Source organism: Cariama cristata, unplaced genomic scaffold (assembly GCF_000690535.1).
Source record: "Cariama cristata isolate BGI_N322 unplaced genomic scaffold, ASM69053v1 scaffold9410, whole genome shotgun sequence".
Lineage (NCBI taxonomy): Eukaryota > Metazoa > Chordata > Aves > Cariamiformes > Cariamidae > Cariama > Cariama cristata.
The window spans coordinates 11,135-29,254 of NW_009594075.1; the positions used below are offsets into that span (position 1 = coordinate 11,135).

Here is an 18,120-nt window from a genome sequence, read left to right on the forward strand (position 1 = left end):
GCAGGAATTAAGTTTGCTTAAAAGGAGAGGAAAAAGCTAGGAGCTACAGGTGCACGTACTTGGTCACATTTTACATTGGTTTTACTTACTTTGTAATATAAGGCTACAAAGACAGAATTACTTGCATTCTTATTTGTAGAATGCTTAATTTTCATTTTACAGATGAACAACAGTTCCAGTTTCCATTTCATACACACATATATTTGATATTAGGACGGTTAGTGTAGGTCTTGGAATTAAATCAGTATTTGCTGTACCTGAAGGAACTGGTGATGACCGCAGCATACATGATGCAGAATTTGAGGCATCTGAAATACTCTTGTCAGATGAGGGAAAATAACTGTATGGATGCACAAGAAGTTTGGCACTCTGAGTTACGGAGATATTTTCATCTGTGCTCTGACTGCTGAGAGAGTGTAGACCCCCAGAATTTCCATCTTAAAAAAAAAAAAAGAGGGAGAGGGAAAGACCAAGCTGTATTACTTCTACATTCAAATAAAATACAGCCATCAGAAACCATTTAGAGCAATTCCATACAACAAGTCATAAGCAACCTAAATGAACTTCAAATACAACACATTATTCCTTACACTCAAGTTCTGAGTACATTTATGTCCCTATCTTTTACCAGGGCTTGACCATGGGTTTAGGGCTCTTGTTTTGTTTTAAAAGAACATTGAGAGAATAAATCTGGTGGATGTGAACTTTAAAAAAGCTCTGTTCAACAGAAAATTTTTGTAGGGACTGGAAGAACAAAATAACTCCTTCAAGTATTTGGAGAGGTAGCTAGGAGTCAGCATGAAAGCAGACTCATTTATTTTGATGAAGTTTGGCAGCATAACAAAGGTGGAAATATTAAAAGAAAGATTCGGATGGAGGGAAAGAACATGAAAAGCAATGGTAACATTCAGTAGGAGGCCAATGGAAGCTTTTGGTAGTCCGTCAAAACAGCATATGACCTCAAGAAAGCTTCATGTAACTTTTGCAAAGAAAGGGAGAAAAAGGATTTTTATCAGGTGGGAAGCTTAATAGTTTCGGTTTTTAGGATTTTTTTATAGCAGAAAAAGATAATGGATATGAAAGCAACAGTAGGAATGACTCAAGGAAGAGAAAAAAAATATCTGATGAGAAACAACCTACAGGGCGTATGCCTAATTCTGTATGCAGTTTTCTTTATAGACTTCCACAGTGTCACTTGATAAAGATGTTAACTAAGAACCAGAGGTGTAGATGTAAGAATTCAGATGAACATCTAAAGACACAATAAGAGGTAGCCCCATGGACAACTCAGGATTTATAGATACCTGTCTAATGGGGGAATCTGAAGGTGTATTCCTAGATCAGTGTTGACCTGTGGAAGAATATGGCTTTAAGTACGTGGAGCAGGAATAGGAAAATGTGAAAGAAATTACACTCTCATTAAAAAACGGTGGACTAGAACTCATAGTAACTAGTATTTTATTTCATGAAAGAGAGAGAAAGCTGGTCAGAGCTATGTAGTGTGAAGCAGCAGATGTTATCAACTGCATGAATGAGAAAGGATTAGGAGACAACCAGTGTGAGTGAAAGACCATTTTAGAAAAGGATTTTAAACAGCTCTGGTGGGATAGATTGTTACAGATCTCTAGGAAAACACAGACCTTTAGTAAGATCAGAGACATAACTACTGGGATTGTACTAGTATCAGAGAATGACCTTGACCAGTGACCATAGCATAAAAAATACAATCATGGAATCACAGAATCACTTAGGTTGGAAAAGACCTTTAAGATCATAGAGTCCAACTGTTAATCTACCATGGCCAAGTCCACTACTAAACCAGGTCCCTAAGTGCCACATCTACACGTTTTTAAATGCCTCCAGGGATGGTGACTCCACCACCTCCCTGGGCAGCTTGTTCCAATGCCTGACAACCCTTTCGGTGAAGAAATTCTTTCTAATACCCAATCTAAACCTCACCTGGCGCAACTTGAGGCCATTTCCTCTTATTGTATCACTTGTTACTTGGGAGAAGAGACCGACCCTCACCTCACAACAACCTACTTTCAGGTCATTGTAAAGAGCAATAAGGTCTCCCCTCAGCCTCCTTTTCTCCAGGCTAAACAACCCCAGTTCCCTCAAATAGAAATATGCTAATGAGATTTGCAGATGTTATTCAGAAAGAACAGGTTGTCCCAGGTTACTCAGACAGAACCTAGCTGACCTAGAAGACTGGAATAATAGAAGTGGAAATTCAGTAGCAAAAATATGAGATCTAGACTTTCTGCTTCAAGCTGAGGCTAATGATTTGGAATCGAGATGAGGGAAAAAAAAACCTAGGTAGATCACTCTGTAATGAAGGATCTTGTGAGAAAGGAAAAATAAAATTCTAAGGTATAGTAAGTACAGGGTTTTTTTCAAACAGAAAATATTTGTCACACTTCATTCATAATATTAAGCACAGATGTCTGTTAGCCTTAGTTCAATAACTCCAAGTCATAGAATCATAGAATCGTTATGGTTGGAAGAGACCTCAAAGATCATCAAGTCCAACCTTCTACCCAATGCCACCATGCCCACTAAACCATGTCTTGAAGCACCACATCTAAATGTTTTTTGAACACCTCCAGGGATGGTGACTCCACCACCTCCCTGGGGAGCCTGTTCCAATGCCTAACGACTCTTACAGTGAAGAAGTTCTTCCTAACATACAACCTGAACCTCCCCTGGCACAACTTGAGACTGTTTCCTCTTGTCATACTTAAGGTAGAACATGCACAAGAAAGACTAGTAGGATACCAGGAGAATGAAGAAGCTTATTTTACAAATGGACTGTGAAAGAGAAAAAAAATGTTCATCTAGCAAAACAAAGTGTATTAAAGGATTGCTCTTGATAGTAGAAATAACATGGGAAAAGAAGGAAAAGAGCTATTTAAATTTAAAGAAATGCCCAAGAAAATTGTGTGTATAATCTTGCTAGGGAAGGAAAAAAAAAAAAGAAAAGAAGAGAAGAGAGGCTGAAAGTTAGAAGACAAGTCTTAACTCTGAAAGAGCAAGTTTCTGAAAAAAATTTCTGAGTCTACTGGTGGAAAAATCAACTCAGCTAAAATCTATAGTCATTAATTTCTGCCTTGGTGCCATGTCAAACTCATCTCTTGCCAACAGCTACCTGGGAACAGAATTTCACCTGAAAAAATTGCATCTAAATTAGAAAAGTAAGAAGAATGTCAGTCAGTCTTTCCATTATAAAACTACAGGATGCAGATATTGGCAAACTAATAACAAACACTTCTGCTGTAGCAGGGTTTTATAGACACTATTTTCACAAGTTTTACAGTGTCTGTACATCCATACAACAAAGTCTAAACAGTGACTCTATAAAGCACTACCAACTGATCAATCAGATTAATTGTACCACAACAATCTTATCAAAGACCTCCACAGGCAGATATGACAATTTTTTTACAGGAACCAGTAGCAAGAAAGGCTGACATTTATCATTATCTTATCTGATTACACTTACAGTCCATGCTTTTATACAAGCTAATATTCCATTTTCTAAAATTCATCACAACATTCCTATTAAGCTTGGTAACCACAAGTTATTCTTCAAGATTTTTATGCTATGTGTATAGATAAATGCTTGGGTTGAGGTATAGCCAAACTACACTACACTTGCTTTCTGCCATTTTCCCCAGTAACTCAAATTCCTTAAGCCTCACGTAATTTATTTTCCCTGGAATTCCTGTTGTATTTATTTATATCTTTCTAGTACACTGAGTACAAGCCCAGAATTGTGGATGTGTTCAAACAGGAGTTGGAAAAGAAATTGCCTGTGCCCTCCTGCCTCTACCAGAATATCTCCAGTTTTGCAGCAGTTCGGCACACTTTTCGATGCCCTGCTTTATAGCAGTGAAGTCAATTGTCTCATCTGCTTTCACACCACTGGTCCCTGCAAAGCCAAAGGATACTCCATTCTTTCGAAATACATGTTTGCATTCTTTCAAGAAAAGAAACTTAAGTGCAGTTTTAGTTTCACAATGTATTGCTATTCCACCTGGGTCCTATTACATTTTTCTGGCTTCTGATGACAGCAAAACCTCAAAATTGAGTTTTGTCTGGGAATTTCGCCAAATTTTATTCTGAAAAGTTGACAGCTACAAAAGATCTGGCAGATATTTTTGCAAGGCAATCTATTTATTAAAGCCATTTTATTTATTGAATTAAAAATGATCAAGAAGTTGGGCTGCATTAGAAACTTTGTTTACTCAGCTTTAAGAATGCCTCAAAATGCTTATCTTCAGCAGTAGCTCACAAATGATTAACTAAACTGCCAAGAGTCTGAAGGGACAAGTAAATGCTATCTCTGCACTCACGACCCTGAATAGGAACACCAAAGCTGAGAGCTGTGGGGATTTCTCAAGTGACAGGAACAGAAAATCAGAGCTAAAATACTCTAGTTTTTAACCCAGAGTGCTGAATTTACAAAACACATCTCTTTTCTGACATAAACAGAAATCCAACTTTCTACTATGCAAAAGCAATTTCACAGTGGGAGTGTAAAGCTGCAATGGCAACTTAAATTTACACAAAGCCATGAGTATATCTACCTGTTGAGAGGATATTACACGTGGGAACAGACTTGAGTCTTGCACCATCTGGAGAGATGCTCCGAAGAGGAAGTGCATCACATTGTATGGAGCCAGAATATGTTTCCTGAAATGATTCCAGTTGTATATTGTAAAGGCACATTAAATAAACACAAAGGTTTTACAGAGTACTTTGCCTGCTATCAAAATGCTCAATGGACAGCACAATTAAAATATAGTAAAACAGAAGAAATTATGTAATCCTAGTACTTGTGTTTCTTCAAAGCTGACAGCAATTTTGTATACAAGTTTAACTATTAGTAAGAACCAAAAGTAGCAGCATTAAGAATCAAAATATAAAAGCAAATCTATATGACCCTATATAAGCAAGCTCCATAGAGGTGTAAGGGAGCATAAGACGATCCCTTACAACCTGCAGACATTGTGTACCGCATTCCTCCTTGAGGAGATGGCTTTCCCACATTCAGAGAATATACCAAACATGCCCTTCTTATTTCTGCTTACTCACCCTTTACTATGCTCACTTGTATGTCTATGCATTTGTTACACCCCAGCTCAACTAACACATTTCACCCCTTTCTGGACTGCGTAGGAAAGTAAACTGCAGAGCAACTCCCCCTTACTAAGTTAAGCCCTCTTGAAGCTCTCAGGATCTTTAATGATGCCGACATACCAAATGCAATATGTAAAATATTTACCTCTTGGGGATTCAGAGGTATATTTAGAGATATCTGCTCCACATCTGCTTGCTTTCCACTCTTGTAAATACATCGTGATTCATATAGTGACTGGAAAAGACATATTTACCTGTATTAAATTTCTGCTGTAAGACAAGATGACAGCTCTGTACAAACACATGCTTCAGCCAAATACAAGATTAGATAAATAACAAAGGAGATTACACTTCTTTCAGCAAGCAAAAGTTACCAACTTCTTTGACCCACTCATGACTGTAACAAAAGTCACTTACCTTTGATCTCTTTAACAGAATTACTGCTTCCAGCATAGCTATTTCATCAAATGTTCGCAGGACTGGCTCAAGGTCTATTAAACATTCTAAACAAAGAGAGAGTACTTTGCTGAATGATTTAAAGTGGAAATCAAGTTTTCATTTTGCTAAAGCTACTTTCTTACATTTAGAAAAGTAATTTGTGTATTGATGCATATCAAACCCCTTATGCTGCCAAACAGAACTGTTTTGCTTTTACCTGTTCAACAGTTTCACATCACCAAAAGAAGCCCTATCCTGATCCTCGGCACTCTGCATCAAAAGAGAGCCAGGACTGTGCCAGACTGCAAGTCTTGCATTCCTGGAATGGACAGATTCGTGGGTTTGCCATGTTTCAAGGTAGACCCAACAAGCCTGATTAGCTAAATGGTATCAAACAGCTCAAGACCTCAGAGCTGGTCACTGTCTTCCCAATTCAGCAGAGGTGTTAAAGATTTGTATGAGAAAAAAACCCAAACAACCCCTACCACAGCCATATACAGAGCAGATGCTGTGAGGCAGAGCCAGAGCAGATGGGATAGTCAAGGCACTGACGTATCACATCCAGTGAATCCAAATGATACTGTCCTCATTCTCACCAAAGGCAAGTCAGAGAAGCTAAAGTCACCTGCTTACATAGGGAGGCACATGACAGTCCAATAAGCAAGTGACAACCTGTGCTATGCTCCCTTGCCTTCCAATGCTTTTAGTTTACAAAACTAAGTATTTCAAATATTGAAATGACTGTATTATAAAGATGTTTCTTTGAAACTGTGCTCAAATACAACAAAACCTCAGGAAAGGATGATGGCATACCGTAATTCTACTGCATTTCTACAAACTCCACTGATTGTACTAGTAGTTTGTCACACTGCATCCTTATTAACATATTTTTATTTTTTACTATAGTTTTACCACCATTCTCCCATATTAACTTCTTTCCACTAGCATCTTTATAGAATCACAGAATGGTTTGGGTTGGAAGGGACCTTAAAGATCACCTAGTTCCAACCCCCCTGCCATGGACAAGGACACCTCCCACCAGACCAGGTTGCTCAAAGGCCCATCCAACCTGGCCTTGAGTACTGCCAGGGATGGAGCATCCACAGCTTCTCTGGGAAACCTGTGCCAGTGTTTCACCATCCTTGCTTCCTCATATCTAAACTGGAAGGGGGAAGATTTAAAGTCATTTCCCCTTGTCCTATCACCCCATGCCCTTGTAAAAAATCCCTCTCCAGCTTTCTTGTCGGCCCCTTTAGGTACTGGAAGGCTGCTCTAAGGTGTCCCTGGAGCCTTCTCTTCTCCAGGCTGAACAATCCCAACTCTCTCAGCCTGTCCTCATAGCAGAAGTGCTCCAGCCCTTGGATCATCTTTGTGGCCTCCTCTGGACTCGCTCCAACAGGTCCATGTCCTTCTTGTGCTGAGGACCCCAGAGCTGGAGGCAGTACTGCAGGGGGGTCTCACCAGAGCAGAAGAATCCCCTCCCTCGACCTGCTGGTCACCCTGCCTGGGATGCAGCCCAGGACATGGTCGGCTTTCTGGGCTGCAAGCGCACATGGCCAGGTCATGTCCAGCTTCTCATCAACCAGCACCCCCAAGTCCTTCTCCTCATCTTCAAGACATACATTCAGTACTGGGATTCTTATTTTCTTGCATCAGCTAAACCAGAGTTTTACAGGTTTGGCATTCCATTTTCCACATTGAAATAATAGCACTGTTAATTTTTGAGGATTATAATTAAACTGTAGGTACATATTCCAAGTACATGCAGAAATATGGTGATAAGTAGTCTTTATCCCTTTTTTATAAGGAGAACAGAGAGGTTAACCGAGTTTCTCTATTTAAAGTTTATTTAACAAAAAGGGATTTGGGTGTTTTGGTCTCCCCCTCCCTGTGCTACGGTAATTGCAAAATTTCCCAGTCAGTGAGCTTTACTTCCCTTAATTTTGCAACAGTTCTGCAACTTCCTCTTTCTTTTTATAATAGGAAAGTAGAGGAAAAAGCAATGCATGTTTTCTTCAAAGACCATCTTACTACAAACATGGCACTAATAACAGAACCCAAGTTAGCTCACACTGTAGTACATATCCCAGGTAATTATCCCTGGGATAATTATCCCTTCAGTGTGCTATTTTGTTTTGGTTAACTGGCCCAGGAAAACAAGAATACATAAGGAAATATCATGATTAGTCTATTTTGACTTTAGAAAATATTATAAATGGATATATTTCCTTATTTGGGGGGAAAAAAAAAAATCCACAATTTAAAATCACACAAACCACTCACACCAACATAACCTGACATTTTAGAATGTTCTTAATGCAAAACTAAAAATGCCTCAGAAAAGATCATGTAATTCATTTTGGACTGTAAGCTGAACACAAAGATGCTGTATGTGTTTGGATGTGTCCCCATTTTGTCCTCTGCCAAACCGATGTAAAAAAACAAAGTTATGAACATTTCTTTCTAAGCTATCTGAACAGCAATTTTCTAACACTTTCCAACTCAAATAAACAAACTTCTGTTTACCAAAGCTACAAATGAAACATTAAGATTGCGGACCTTTCTATTCATAATATTACAAAAAGAACCAAAGCAAAACAAACTCTAAAACCAAAAATCACCAGAACTAACTAAAAACCCCTGGTATTTCAGGTTTGAGGCATTGCATCTTCAACCTAACTAGTGAGATACTTAAAATATAGAATTGTTTAAGCCAGAGCTCTTTGTACTGTTCTACATTTGAATACTTTCAGTAACTTAGTCTACATTTTTGCCTCTTCAAGGTGATCTACCTTTCCCTAAAAAAAACCCTACAGAATTAGAGTCATGTTTTCTAGACGAGTAGGGAGGAAGTTTTTAAAGTACACAGAAATTAAACAAGCACAGCGAGGCAGCTGCAGGAACCGCTGTTAGCTTCGCCACACAGACGTATGTGACCATAGCAACACTTGCAACAGCAAATTTCACAGTTAAAAACAGGTAATCACTTTCTGCTGATTTTAATGGAATTACCTTTACGCAATGGCCAAACAAGAACTGAAAGTCACTGGAAAATTAAGCAAGTTAAGGAGAGATTGTTATGGGGGATAAATTTGGACTCAACATACACCAAGTATGTCAGTTAAGTGCAACAAACATAATTTTGCAAAAATCAAATCAAAACTTCTCCAGTTCATGCTTTGCCACTCTAATCTCTACAAGCTCGCACTTCACTCTTATTCTCTAAATACTGCAATCCAGTGTAAAAAAGGCTGACAGTATCTATATTTGGTCTCACAGACAAAAAGCTGAGCAAAGGAAAGATGGAAAGAGAAAGTTAAGCGTGTGGGTTCAACCAGTTCCTGCTCGGTCTGGGAGGTGGAACAATCAAAGTCTCAGAGAAAAAGATTTATACGGAGATGCAAACACAAGATGAAGTCGCTATAGCTTATCTGATGTGCAATGGTTTGCTGGTGTGTTTGCCAGCTTGGTCATAAATCCCATAGTACTCATTCTATAGTTCACTTCACCCCCTTCTTTATAAAGAAGAGTTCCCTTCAACAATAAACAAAAACCCCCAAATGCAAGTAGTTAAACCATGCTGCTTTTTTACAGGTAAATTAGAAATGGCAAATGCAAAAGACTCCAACTAACAACTTGGTTTTATGCCACACACGTAGTTCCATTCATAAAGTTTGTTTACAGACATGGTGAAAGCAGACAAGCACCTTATCAAACAAAACTGAGCCCATATATCTTTTGACATCTTTATCACTTCCCTTTTGTAACTATAACCTTGCTCTGTAAGTACCATGTTCAACAGAAATCTGACAATTTAAAAATCTTTCATCATCATGCAAGGTAAACTCACTTAAGAATGATGGTCTTTCATCTGGGTTTTGTGCCCATCCACTTCCTATCAATCTTATGATGACCACTCGATGAGGAATGTCCATTGATAAACTTTCTTCACTTAAGTCTAGTCGCTGTCCTTGTGACACACTATACATTATCTGCAAGGGGTTTATAACTTCTGTCAAAATAGACATCGTGCAGTCATTAGAAATATATGCAATAAAATAGCTTACTATAGGAGGAATAATTTAGTTTGCAGATAGTATTTATAGTTCACCAAATTAAGGTTATGCTTCTTTTTTTACAAAAAATGTATTTTTAATTTATCAAACAATACTGTAATTTAAAAAAAAATACAGAAAAAGAGTCTAATTTGAAAAATAACTCAAAGCGTTCAACAAGGTTACAAGTTGAATCATTAAAAAGTAACCCCTAAAATGAAGTCCCCAGGTACCCAGGTCTCAGGTTCAGCCTTTACATAACAATGGAAAAATAAATTAAAGGAAGACGTGGCCTTACCTTCAAATGGCTGTTTCCTTGACATCACTTCCCACATAATAATTGCATAACTGTTTAAAGTATAAGAAGTATAGAAGATGTTATTTTAGATTACCAACACTTAATAACACAATGTGCTCAGCTCTACATTTTGTTAAAAACATTTCGCTAAATTGATCCTGCATGCACACAATGGACTGACTATAGCTAACTACAACAATGATCTGAATATATGAAAACTAGCAGGAATTTTACCCAGCAACTTCAACTACAGCTAGTTAATAATAGGAAATACAGAAAAGGTACATGTCATACAAACTCTTATTCCAAATCTGTATTAGCTCTGCTCTACTAATACATTGAGAATTACGTACATGCAGTTTAATTCTCAGTACACAAATTAAAGCGAGCCCCAGAGCTCCAACTGCTCTGTCCTAACTGCAATACTGTGGCATTGACACTCTCTGACATTCCCATGGGAAGCAGGGTACTGGCAGGGAGAACGGCTTTCACCCACTCCTCTATTCCAACACAAAGTCGAAGAGTCAGGTAAGATATACATTTGCACGCGGGAAACACACTCCAGCTTCCTCCACAGACCTATATACTTTCAGCATATGTAATCTTCTCTATAGGGAGAGATGTCACTTACATACAGCATTCACTTTACAAAAGAGACTCTTGGGAAGACCAGCCTGAACTATAGCTAGGAGATCGAACACACACCTGCTTACTCAAACCACTGACTTTTTTTTCCATTCACATCAACGTGAATGGGAAGTGGTTCCGTGAATAAAAACCTGCTCCACCTTTAGTAGACTAGTCACTCTCTTCAGTCATCAGGTTATATTAAAAAAAGGTAACTTTAAACAACTTTGCAATTTAAATAGGACTAGATGATTTCATTTAAATGAAGCATTGAATTAATTTATAAAAAAATAATCAATGCAGTTAAAGCAAATAAAAGTAAATAAAATAATGTATAAACTCCAAATCTGGCTTTCCTATTTAAGAATAGGAATTTGATGTGAGGAATAAATCTAGTAGTCCTAAAGCTAAAATGAGAGCACAAAAATATTTCACTGCTTAAGAACTTAATTTCCAATGTCAAACATATCCTTGTAAACTTACCTCTACTCCTTTATTTTTTCAGTAAATCAATTTTAAAATGGATTGAAAGGTTTTTTAAATGTTACTTCAAAAAAACTGAAATCCATTTTCCACTGAAGCAATAAAAATGAAGCCATGCGAAGAATTTTTTTTTGCTAAAGAAGAATTACACTTATCAGAATAAATGTTCGCTCAACTACACAAATAACTGTACACAAAGACAGTATTTTCCTACATCACTAAGGAGTACCAAATTTTGCGTACAGGTTACATTTAACTGCCTCTAAGCTTTCTATCATCTAACAGCTACCAATTAGGAAGAACTGAAAAAATTAAGTAAGAATGAAATAACTGACGCTTAAAATCAATCATATAAATTAGAGCTTTCCTAACTACTTATTCCGTTCACATTTTAACAGTCATCAACAAAGAAGTTTATTCAAGTAACTTTTAATGAAAGCAGTCCTCCTTGTTAGAAAGCCTGCTTTTGATGCATTCCTGAGAAATTCACGCAGGCTGATGTTTTTGGCATGGCAAATTGTTCCTTTTGTAAAAGTTAATGCTGCTTGACTATTGTTTAAACGTTTCTTTAAGAAAGATCCTTCCTCACAAATTAACTTCAATACCTCAACAACATTCAGCTGTACCTGCTGTGGTCAATTAATCAGACGCCCAGCCTTTCATTCAGTTTGGAATCTCTCTACAATTAAAGATTATTTTCTCATTTCTATAACACTGCAGCGTACCATTTCCAACCCTTTACACTATTCATGTTTTCCTTTCTTACTTCTGCTTCATAGCATCTCCCTCTGATCCTGAGCACAAATCTTCCTGTGTGACCTTTCTGGTGGTCACCTCCTTCACTGTCTCTCTACCTTCGTGTCTTCCTGCCTTGAACCGCCATCCCTCTTTACAATGTTGTCGCAGTTTCTTTTCTCTCTTCTCAAACAATCTCTTTCCTTCCTAATTTATCAGTTTTCTAAGATCTGCTACTGATCTTTTCTCTCTTATTTTCTCCCATTTGGTTGTTATTCCTCTGCACACATTTTTTTTTCTGTCTAACAAACATTTGTCTTCCTCATCTCCACTCACTCATTAAGCCACCAGTCACACTTTCAAATCCTCTAAAATCAGAAACCAGAGGAGATAACGTTACACTGCTACTTCTTTCCCCATAATGTACCATTATTCGTTTTCAATGTCTTCCTAATCCAGATTTTCTCACCAAAGGGTGAGGAAAGCAAGGATGTTACCATCTCTATTCTTTGGACAGGAATGTCAAGGAACTTTGTGTGCCCCTTAAGGGTAAGGGATAATTAAGAGAAATAGTGATCTCCCAGGAATTCAGTAAGGCCCTCTGAGACAGATTCATCTCTCACCAAAATACAACACTGTCAAAGATACCACCCCTGAAGGTAAAGGTGGTAGAGTGCAACAGAGAGATGGACTTTGTCACAGTGACATGCCTCTTCATGCCTCCTCAGTCTCCATTACACAATTCCCTCCACTGTTGTTCAAGTAATCTTTGAGCTCTCCAAGCCTTTTCAGACTAGCTAATTGTAACTCTTAATATCGTAAGAGCAATGGCCATTTTGTTGTGTGGGTCGCCATCACTCTAGTACTTCCTATTCTATTACTTCTACTACTGAGAACTGACTGATGCAAATCTACCCAAACTTTCATAAAGTTATTCCTTAAGGAGAGGTCTCTAAATACTTCCTCCTACCCCATTACCCTGTTTTTTCCTAACACCTTTCCATAAATATGTTTTCTTCTTTCCCCTGAGTACATTCTGCAAATTATGTTAATTGATCTGCACAAATTACAAGGGTATGTGCTGTTAAAACAGTGTGAACAGCTTTTTTCCTTCCCTACCTTGTCTGTATGTGTACACTCATTTATAGAAACCAGTCTCCTCTGTCTGCTTCAGTAGCTCTAGCTTAATTTCTAGAGCATTACACTTGCTACAGTGTTTCCTAAAGAAACGAGTCATTAAATCCTGCTACCACTCAATTCTTTTTTCCCCCCAATTCATTTTGCTTATGCATCTATGATACTACTACTACCGAAAATAACAAAATTGCTGAGAATATATTAAAATCTAAGCTGAGTAAATCAAATTTGAATTCAAATTGCCAAGCCCACTTGAGAACAACACAAGTTACCTGTAGATATCATGTTTTACACTTGCACGGGTTTTCTGACTGGGATTGTAATCTTCCGGTGGCATGTAGATAATAGTCCCTCCTTCTGGCAAAGAGGTTTCACTTCGTGATTGCGACATGGATATGACACGCCATTTTGACATGCCAAAATCTGCAATCTGGAAAGCACAAATCAGTCGTTCTGAGGAGAAAAACTGCATTTACCTGCTAACTGTTGTTAGAAATTCCTGAAATAAGCCCAAAAGAATGGGTCACTTAAAGTCCTTAACCCGACACACAAAACGTATGTGTTGTCCGAGCAACAGGAAACATCAGCTCCAGTTCAGAAAGCATTCCCAGGTCATGACTCATGCTATCCCTATAGCACTGCCCTATCCTGTCCGTCTTTTAAGGAAGGACTCATATACTCTATGGTTAGGGAATCTGCTATGGAAGTCTGTCCTGTAGGAAGAAAATCACTTTCTTTGGTTAAAAAAAGCAAACAAAAAACCGATGAGTACTTCTAGCTCCCTGGCTGTGAAGAAATCATAAATTTAGTATAAATCGTAATAGCTCTACGTAACTTAGCTTGCAGATACCCTGAGACAGTTGCTCTCACGGAAAAATTTTAGGGCACTCCACCTCACCCCCAAAACTATGAAATATTAAATCTTGAATTAATAAATCTGATATTCTGAAATTTTGTGCTGCAAAGAGTTGCTGAATATTTTCTTTACTGTGTAGTCTGGGGCCTTGCCCCCTCCTACAGAGTTTACAGTACATCTACCTAAAGAATTAATTGACTTCAGTTTACGTTCCCAGATATCCATGAGCCAGGGAGCAAGATGTCAGACGAGGTTATGGGTAGGGAGACAAACAGCCAGCAGAATGCACTTGCTGGCTGAGCTGCAGAGCATCTGGCATACAAGGGAGGAAGATAAGGAGCCAGCTATGAGCCCTGCACTTGTCCAGCATTTGCATAAGAGCAAACACTTTTTCAATAAAGATGCCCTTGTGAGCACTGCGGCAACTAAGATAACAGAAATAAGCTTTCTGGAGAGTGTACAGTCAAAATCCAAGGTGAAAAATAACCTTTTTTCCTCTACAACTCGCTCTCATCAAGCCTTACTGGCTGTAACTGGTTGCATTATCTTGCTCTTTCAGTAGATCTGGAACAGCCAGAAGCACTCTATGAATGGCGTTACTTTCATACACGTGCAATACTTTTTCTATTTGGCATGCAGGATAACCTTCCTTGCATTTCCTGCCAGCTGCCCTAATTTAGAGAATCTTGCTTCACCCCAAAAAAACACTTAAAAACCCTAAGAACAGTCTTCCAGAGACTCCTTACAGGAGGCAGGGCAGGTATGCGAGAGTTAAGCTCTTCCCTTCAATTGCTCCAGCAAAGCAACTGTTTAGATGCGGTGAGGCAGTGCACCAGATCACACCAATACTGTTAGGGATTAAAGAAAGAGTGGATAAAAAAATTACTTGGACCAGTTCCCCAATCAGGTTTATCAGGAAGCTCAAGAGATGGCAATACCAGCACAACTGAGTGGGAGGAGGTATGACCTGCTGAGGGTGTGAGCCGAGACAAAGCTCCATAAGGCACTTTGCTGCCAAGAAAAATGTCTTTGCAAAGGCGAAAGAAGAAATCGGCACTGGATCTTTGCTCAAACGACTCACAAAAAGAAGTTTTGTAACAGCAAAAAGTTGTTATCTTGTGGTAACAACTGAAGCATTTGCCGTTCAAGTATAAATTAACTGCAAAATATCTCTAATTTCTCATTTACTTGAATAGTATATTCTATTGATTTTAAAAACAGAAGATCTTTTACAAAAAAAACCCCACCCAACTCTTGCAATTATGGAAGCACCTAGCCATTTTATCAGAACTACTTTTAGTCTCTTTTTCACATCATGGTGGTAATATTTTAAAATAGAACATTTAAAAGAGATATTTTAAAAGAGAAACTTTAATTAGAGAACAACAGAGATTTTTAAAGTGATTGTGTGTAATAATTCAACATGAAGCCAGTTATAGGTCCCAAGATTGAAGGAAAAAGTGTAATAAAACTAAAGTCTGATGAGTTTGGTTGTCTTTTTGGGATACAGAAAGTCTATCTGAGCAACAAAAACTACTAGTGATAATGACTGTCATTTAATTTGAAATATTGTTAATAACACACTTTACTATTACAGAATTAAAGTTTTAAACTAATGTTACTTTTCCATGTATGTCTGCTTGCTCTAAGGAGCTTCACAAAAGCCATCTTCCAACATGTTCAGATTTTGCATTTACGTTTTACATGTTCTTACACTACACTAACAGGACATATATGTACATATTGAACAATAAATATCAAATAGGGTATGAACATTAGAATTCGACCTGTTGTCCTCCAGAACTAATTTGTCTGAGCATCTCGTACAGGACACACTTTCTATTTTCTTGTCAGAAAGGGCCAGACGTAGCTACCATTGGAAGGTTGCCATACGACAGTGTCACTGATATTGAGTACCAGCTCCTGCTATAGCAGAAACAGCCCAAATTCTGGCTTTCTGGTCTTTTAAGATAGATCAAATCCACACTTGAGCAAACCAGAGTTTTCAAAGGAAAAACTCAAAAGTTCTGTCTGCCAGGATAGAAGAAAACATCTGGCATACAATTACGCCCCCTCTATATGGCCACATCGTCACTCTTCTTCCTCTACAACAATTAAAATACTTTCACTCATATGAAGAGCATAAAAATTAAATAACTCTACCTTGACATGAAACTCATCATCCAGCAAAATATTCTGGGTTTTCAAGTCATGGTGCAGCAACGGAGGATTCATGTTGTGTAAATAATTTACTCCCAAAGCAATTTCATAAAGAATGCGGAATCTCAGGCACCAGGGAATGTCAGGATATAAATCTTTCTGCCAAGAGAAAACCACAAAACCAGAATATAATCCTCTGTTCTGACCAAACAGCACAACACAAAGACTTTTATAATAAGAAGAAAGTGACTTGGACAAGCAGTAATCTTTTAAAACAATCGTTACATAAACTCCTTTAAAAATTGTAACTGAGCACTAAGGCTGGTTAGCTGTTAAAACAAATATATAAACGTTAATCATGCAGTGTTAAGTTTCTGTTCCCTAGCATTCACATAATAGTTCACGACTGCTACGCATTATGTAGGACATTACTACATTACTTATTCATTTGGAAAACAGACTTATAGATGAACTTCTGTATGAAACTTGCAGCCCATAGGTTATGAATACTACACAAAGGAAGGCAACAATCATAACTTCAACTGACATTGGGAGAGAAAAAAAGCTATAGTGAAACTAAGTACAACACACTACTGTTATAAATATTAATACACCAAGAAAAAGGCAGTAAAACTCAACTGAAATCTTAAAAGTTACACTGACACTAATGCATTTATGCAAAACACACAGCTGAGCTCTCTCAGGCACGAGATATGTATTGATTAAAGGTACAGGTGAGATTGCAGTCCTGTTGAGACACAACTGCCATAGCTTCACGGTAGCAACACTGGGTGCTCAGACCAAGCTAACAGGAACAGTTGAGAGTTCAGCACAGGACAACTTACTACCAAGAGTAAGATCTGGCAGAAATATCCTTATCTGTTTAGATTAGCAATATTTGACTTCTATAATCTAAAGTCAAAATCTTCAATCTTTATTAAAAAGATTCAAATTCAGGAAATAAACCTCATCTTTGTGTGATATTTACATTGGCAATAATTCTGAAACCCAGGCTGAAGCAAGCATAAGTATTTCAGCTTCTAATTAGAGAACAACAGAGATTTTTCAAATTATTGTATATTCAACATTAAGCCAGTTATAGGTCAAGACATTAAAGGAAAAAATGTAGTAAAACTAAAGTCTGATGAGTCTGGTTGTCTTTTTGGGATACAGAAAGTCTATCTGAGCACCAAAAACTACTGGCAATAATTACTGTCTTTTAATTTGAAATATGATTAATAAGACATTTTACTATACTACTTCCCTTAAGTATGGAAATCACGATCTATTTGAAACAACCATTTAAAGACTGTAAGGAGACTTACCCCATGTAAAAGCTGGTTTAATGACCCATTTGCCATGTATTCTGTTACTATCCCCAGAAATTCAGGCTCGTTGCAAATTCCCAAAATTGGCAGAATATAACTAAACCTGGCTTTGTGTAATATCTCTGCTTCTTTTAGAAGGTGTTTTCTATCACTTAAAGAAAACAAACAAACAAAAAACATCACCATACCAATACTAGGAAACTCAACACAAATGTTGGGTTCACTCTACTCTCTTTAAAAAAAATTATGTGAGTAGATGCAGTACCATCACCTTTCACCATTTGTTTCCTACTATGCTGTTTTGATAACAAGATACTGTAAGACAAATTAGAATCTGCAAATGCAAATACAAATACAAAATAGTTTCCCCAGTTTTGTTGTATCACGCAAATCTCTCTATTTCCATCACACATTTCATCTATGTTTCCAGTAAATAAGGATACAGTCAGAACTCCAACTTCCACCACCTTGTGCAACCATAATGGTAATAACCAGCTACATTTGTTCTATTTTACTGCCCATCTTCAAACCCTGAGTTTTCACTGAGGCCCAATATTAATCTCCTACAGAATGGAAATTTTAATACTCACAGTTCTCCAGCCGTTTAAATTTAGTGGACACTGACGTGCACTAAAATAATACAGGCTAAAGGAATGCACCTTCAGTTTCTGAAGGAAAAGGACTGACCAACTGTGTTTTGTTTTCACATAAATTGTTCCTTCAAACTGGGCCCCTGCTTTGAATCACCCTCTGGAAAAAACAGTCCCTGGCTGCACAGGAAGGAGTAAGGGACCAGCCCCATGATATCTGGATGCCTGAATTTGGCTGTGTGAATGCTCTGTTATGTCAAACCTCCTCACA

At 37.8% G+C, this 18,120-nt stretch overlaps 1 protein-coding gene across 1 annotated transcript in view; it reads right to left on the minus strand.

The window, feature by feature from the left end:
- RIPK2 (receptor-interacting serine-threonine kinase 2) overlaps nt 1–17,406 on the minus strand; it is a 19,101-nt gene extending 1,695 nt beyond the window's left edge. Inside the window, exons 1-9 of the mRNA XM_009696625.1 lie at nt 17,257–17,406; nt 15,935–16,090; nt 13,188–13,345; nt 9,934–9,983; nt 9,431–9,592; nt 5,560–5,645; nt 5,288–5,377; nt 4,590–4,695; nt 258–437 (exon numbers count right to left, since the gene is read on the minus strand). Of these exons, the coding sequence (XP_009694927.1) occupies nt 258–437; nt 4,590–4,695; nt 5,288–5,377; nt 5,560–5,645; nt 9,431–9,592; nt 9,934–9,983; nt 13,188–13,345; nt 15,935–16,090; nt 17,257–17,292 (1,024 nt within the window). The 5' untranslated portion in view covers nt 17,293–17,406. The remainder of the gene's footprint in view (nt 1–257; nt 438–4,589; nt 4,696–5,287; nt 5,378–5,559; nt 5,646–9,430; nt 9,593–9,933; nt 9,984–13,187; nt 13,346–15,934; nt 16,091–17,256) is intronic.
- Nucleotides 17,407–18,120: the final 714 nt, after the last annotated feature.